Source organism: Nanorana parkeri, unplaced genomic scaffold, assembly GCF_000935625.1.
Source record: "Nanorana parkeri isolate BGI_ZX_2015 unplaced genomic scaffold, ASM93562v1 scaffold10, whole genome shotgun sequence".
In the NCBI taxonomy this organism is placed as follows: Eukaryota; Metazoa; Chordata; class Amphibia; order Anura; family Dicroglossidae; genus Nanorana; species Nanorana parkeri.
The window spans coordinates 714,277-719,876 of NW_017306278.1; the positions used below are offsets into that span (position 1 = coordinate 714,277).

The 5,600-nt window shown below is 52.1% G+C and overlaps 1 protein-coding gene across 1 annotated transcript in view; it reads right to left on the reverse strand.

Annotated features, from left to right (window-relative positions):
• Positions 1–5,600, reverse strand: part of NAV2 (neuron navigator 2) — a 224,746-nt gene that overhangs the window by 43,981 nt on the left and 175,165 nt on the right. Inside the window, exons 14-16 of the mRNA XM_018554770.1 lie at positions 5,248–5,530; positions 2,979–3,663; positions 2,005–2,457 (exon numbers count right to left, since the gene is read on the reverse strand). Coding sequence (XP_018410272.1) covers positions 2,005–2,457; positions 2,979–3,663; positions 5,248–5,530 — 1,421 coding nt within the window. The remainder of the gene's footprint in view (positions 1–2,004; positions 2,458–2,978; positions 3,664–5,247; positions 5,531–5,600) is intronic.

Below are 5,600 nucleotides of genomic sequence, written 5' to 3' on the forward strand. Positions count from 1 at the left end.
AAGTCAACTTTTATACCAGCTCCCCGGGAGTAATATGTGACATCATTATGCCGGGAGGTATAGGTGACATCATTATGCCGGGAGGTATAGGTGACATCATTATGCCGGGAGGTATAGGTGACATCATTATGTCGGGAGGTACAGGTGACATCATTATGCCGGGAGCTACAGGTAACATCATTATGTCGGGAGGTATAGGTGACATCATTATGCCGCCCAGCAGAGCTGAGAGCTTGACATCCCATGAGAAGTCAGTCTTGGAATGGGCTTGTAGATCATTCTCCCGGGCTTTCAAGCTTCCAGCTCTTCTGGTAGGCACAGCCAAGTCATCCATGCCCCCCGCGTAGGCACCTGAGGCCGTGGGTAAATGGCTTGCTTACCAATGGCATTTTGAAGCCACTTGTGTTGGGTGCAGGGGGTAAAAAAGCCGACCTTCTATGGGCTATGAATGGTTCTCTTTAACATAAGGTGTTCCTTCTACTGATGGAGGTCCGCCATGCATTGGAAGGACTTTCCCTCACTCTATATAGACCCCCGGTCTATACGCCTCCCTGTGTTTGTCTGATCTCCTCCAGCCATTTCGGGTCCTTTGAGAACCGTTGAGGTCGTGTTCAATCTGAATTCTCAACCTGGTTGAGGGACACAAAGCTGGAGAGAGCCGCACGTGGCCCCCAAAACACCACCGTGACCAACCGGGGCCACTATTAGGAGATATGATTGATAAAATGCTTCATGTAGAGGAGGAGCTTTGATCATGGATGGGTACACCGAGGTGTGATGTGGTTATCAGTACAGATGGTATATGAAATGAAGTGCTTATGTGCGGATGATATTGTCCGGCACACAACCAACTTCCTGTCCAGTAATCCCAATTAAAGGGACCTGCCATTATGTTTCCTAATATGCGACTTATAGGGCCTCATTCACACGAGAAAAGGCCGGCAGGTACAGCTCAGTGCTGCGTGCACGGCCGTATCGGGAAGGACATGTGCTGCGTGTGATCAGTACGCAGCCCCTGTCCTTCCCTATGGGAGTACGTCGCCCTACGCTCACCCCAAGTGCAGGTCCGTACGGGAGCGGGTGTCCTGGCTTGGACGCAGACACCCGCACGGACGTGCAGGGAGGGGGGAGCGTAGGGTGGCGTTCGGCCGTGTATTCCCATAGGGAAGGACGGGGGCTGCGTACTAATCACGCGCATCGCCTGTCCTTCCCGGGAGCTGCCCGATACGGCCCTGCACGCAGCACGGAGCTGTACATGCCGGCCGATTCTCATGTGAATGAGGCCTAAAGGTCAACAGGCTGCACAGCAAGGTTCTAAAGCAGGGGGAACCAAACTATGAACCTCCAGCTGCTGTGGAACTACAAGTCCCATGAGGCATTGCAAGACTCTTGCAGCCACAGGTATGGCTCCAGGGGCAGAGGCATGATGGGATTTGCAGTTTTACCACAGCTAGAGGGCCGACGTTTGCCTACACCTCTTCTAACACATCAAATATCTTGATTCCTGGATAGACCTGCGGGCATTTACATAACAGAACATCTCAATTCAAGGTTTAGAGCTCCTGTGACTCCAGGCAAACGGGTAAATAATGTAGTTATAAGGAGCGGCTTTAACCCGCCAAAAGATATGTATTTCTGTCCATCCAGTCATCAGATATACTCAGCTCCGTTACACAGCAAATGCCAGCCTGCTGACCTGACTTTTCTCTACTGTTAAGCAGTACAGTCAGGTAACTTCCCCGCCCCCGGCCTGTGCAATTAAGGAGCAGCAACAGACTGATAAGAGTCATCCCTCTGCTCGATCCTCCTGTGAGCATATTGGCATGGGACACAGCTGATTGGCCCCCACGTGCTACCCCGCCCCCTCTCTCCCGGTCTGAGTGCTGCGGTGCAGGCGAATTCAGGTATTCATACTAGCTGCATTATAAAACATATCTGACCGGAGTTCAGCTTTGAAGTACGCTGTCGCCCACCAACGTGGAATAAAAAGTAGCGGCCGCTCACCTCTCTGACATGGCGGTCTTCACGCTATTCGTCCTCGCAAATCCGGACATGGAGTCGTCGCGGGGGGAGGCGGTCAGAGGCCCGGGAGAGTTATTGCTGCTGAGGGAGACGTCGATGGATTCGCAGCTGGTGTGGAGGCTGCTGATGGACTGAAACCCCAAACCGTCTTTACTGACGGCGGAGGAGCTGCTGGCGTTGGTGCCCCAGGTCAGGCTGTTGGAGGGCGCGGAATAGGCCGAGCCGGGGCTGGAGGCCAGGGGAGACGGGTTCAGGTCCATGCCCTTCCCATACAGGGGGCTGCTGCCTCCGCTGCTCGGAACGCCGCTACCGGACGGCGAGTCCGGGTGGGAGGAGGCGCTCATGGTGGCGTGGGGGTTGGAAATGATCACCGAGTTCTTCATGTTCTCCGAAGTCGTGACCGGGCCGGGCTTATTGGGCTTCCCTCCAAAGAGCCTGGAAAAGGGGGGGAAATCAGGATTAGGATGTTAAAGAGAACCTGTCACCACATGAGACTTTCATCAAATTACACACTTATAGGAATAGCACTTTGTTTCCCATAATGGTTATAAGGGATCTAACGTGTTTCCCCGATAATAGGACACTGTCTTATATTTTTTTGGGCTAAAAAAACCACACTCGGTCTTATTTTCGGGGTAGGCCTTTTTTTTTTTTTTTTTATGTACAACAATCCACACTTATTCTTGTACAAAAATATGGTGATCAGGGAAATCGGGGGTGCCGTACTTTTCCAAGAGTAATATGGTAACCAATCGCTGGCCAGAATGAGCGAAACGCGCTTTCACTATGGATTCCTCACAGGCGGAGTGCATTTGGTATCACTCCGCCTGTGACAGGAGCCGGCGCTATAGAGGAAGCATCGGCTTATGCGGCTCTGCTCCCTCCGGTGCCGCCTCAATGAACAATAGATTATGGTTCCCATAAGCCTGCTATAAACTGTGCATGCAGCGCCATACCTGCGTAATGTGGGTGAAGATACATCGGGGTACTTGTTTCCTGGCTGGCGGGCACCCCCGGGCGCTCCTTGCGACGCTGGGTTCAGTTTCACAGAGTTGCACGATGCCACGCTCTCATTGTCCGAGGAGATCCCTTTCTCGCGGTCGGTCTGGTTTATCAATCCCGGAATCGAGTTTGCGAAGGTCACTTTGCTGGTCTCCCGCATTTTGGGAACGGGCAGTCCGGCTGACTTGCTGCTGATGTTGGAGTCGATGCTGCTGGTGCTCGATCGGTTCCCAGCGCCGCTCCGGGATTTGCTGGGCCTGGGTAAGCTGCGGTACTGGAGGTTGGACCTAGCACTGAGCTGCAAGTAGCTGTCTTCATGGTTATGCGAGCCGTCTACGCTGGCCTTGCGGTTCGCCGACCTGCCGATGAATCCGGCGGATTTTGGCATTTTTCCCAACGTAGCGGAGCCGCTGGTGATGGTGGCGCCACTGGTGGTTATAATGGGCATGCCGACGACTGTGCTTCCCTGCTTCTTAAAGCCAAATGTGTTGGTGTTTGGGATGGACCTTGAGGTATTGCTCGGAGGTTTCTTGGTGTCATCTCCACTGCTGCGGCCTGCGTCAGACGGGGAACGCTTTACCTGAGCGGACTTTGGAGAAAGCCGACCTTTCTCAGATACCTTTGCATCATCGGTTTTCCCTATAAATTCAAAGAGAGAAGGAAATCTTAGAGTTCGTTATGGGCAAGAAGGGCGATTGTCCCTCCACAAACCTATAATGGACCCATAGAAGGGCGATTGTCCCTCCACAAACCTGTAAAGGACCCATAGAAGGATGATTGTCCCTCCACAAACCTGTAAAGGACCCATAGAAGGGCGATTGTCCCTCCACAAACCTATTAAGGACCCATAGAAGGACCATTGTCCCTCCACAAACCTATAAAAGGACCCATAGAAGGGTGATTGCACCTCCACAAACCTATAAAGGACCCATAGAAGGGTGATTGTCCCTCCACAAACCTGTAAAGGACCCATAGAAGGGCGATTGTCCCTCCACAAACCTATAAAGGACCCATAGAAGGGCGATTGTCCCTCCACAAACCTATAAAGGACCCATAGAAGGGCGATTGTCCCTCCACAAACCTATAAAGGACCCATAGAAGGGCGATTGTCCCTCCACAAACCTATAAAGGACCCATAGAAGGGCGATTGTCCCTCCACAAACCTATAAAGGACCCATAGAAGGGCGATTGTCCCTCCACAAACCTATAAAGGACCCATAGAAGGGCGATTGTCCCTCCACAAACCTATAAAGGACCCATAGAAGGGCGATTGTCCCTCCACAAACCTATAAAGGACCCATAGAAGGGCGATTGTCCCTCCACAAACCTATAAAGGACCCATAGAAGGGCGATTGTCCCTCCACAAACCTATAAAGGACCCATAGAAGGGCGATTGTCCCTCCACAAACCTATAAAGGACCCATAGAAGGGCGATTGTCCCTCCACAAACCTATAAAGGACCCATAGAAGGGCGATTGTCCCTCCACAAACCTATAAAGGACCCATAGAAGGGCGATTGTCCCTCCACAAACCTATAAAGGACCCATAGAAGGGCGATTGTCCCTCCACAAACCTATAAAGGACCCATAGAAGGGCGATTGTCCCTCCACAAACCTATAAAGGACCCATAGAAGGGCGATTGTCCCTCCACAAACCTATAAAGGACCCATAGAAGGGCGATTGTCCCTCCACAAACCTATAAAGGACCCATAGAAGGGCGATTGTCCCTCCACAAACCTATAAAGGACCCATAGAAGGGCGATTGTCCCTCCACAAACCTATAAAGGACCCATAGAAGGGCGATTGTCCCTCCACAAACCTATAAAGGACCCATAGAAGGGCGATTGTCCCTCCACAAACCTATAAAGGACCCATAGAAGGACCATTGTCCCCCCACAAACCTATAAAGGACCCATAGAAGGACAATTGTCCCTCCACAAACCTATAAAGGACCCATAGAAGGACCATTGCCCCTCCACAAACCTATAATGGACCCATAGAAGGGCCATTGCACCTCCACAAACCTATAAAGGACCCATAGAAGGACCATTGTCCCCCCACAAACCTATAAAGGACCCATAGAAGGGTGATTGCCCCTCCACAAACCTATTAAGGACCCATAGAAGGGTGATTGCCCCTCCACAAACCTATTAAGGACCCATAGAAGGGCGATTGTCCCTCCACAAACCTATTAAGGACCCATAGACCTGGACCATCTCTCACCTGTCCCAGGTGTCTTCAGAGTCCCAGATGTTTTGGTCCGAGGGGATGTTATCCCCACCTGTGCCGTCATTCCCCTCCGCCAGGACCCAGTCTGTGAGATGACCGTGTTCTTCCGCCCAGATGTGCTTTTATCGGACTCGTCTGAGATGTCTGAGGGATTCTTCCTCCATTTACCACCAGACTCCATCTTCACTCCGCTATCCGAACCGCCATCCGACCTCTTCACATCATCGCCGGACCACAGCGAATTGCGGTCAATGTGCAGGTGCTTCTCTGCGTCTGTCTGCAGGGGGGGGGGGGGGGGGGGGGAGGGGGAGCGAGAAAGTGTGTGAGAGAGGAAGTGAGAGAGAGAG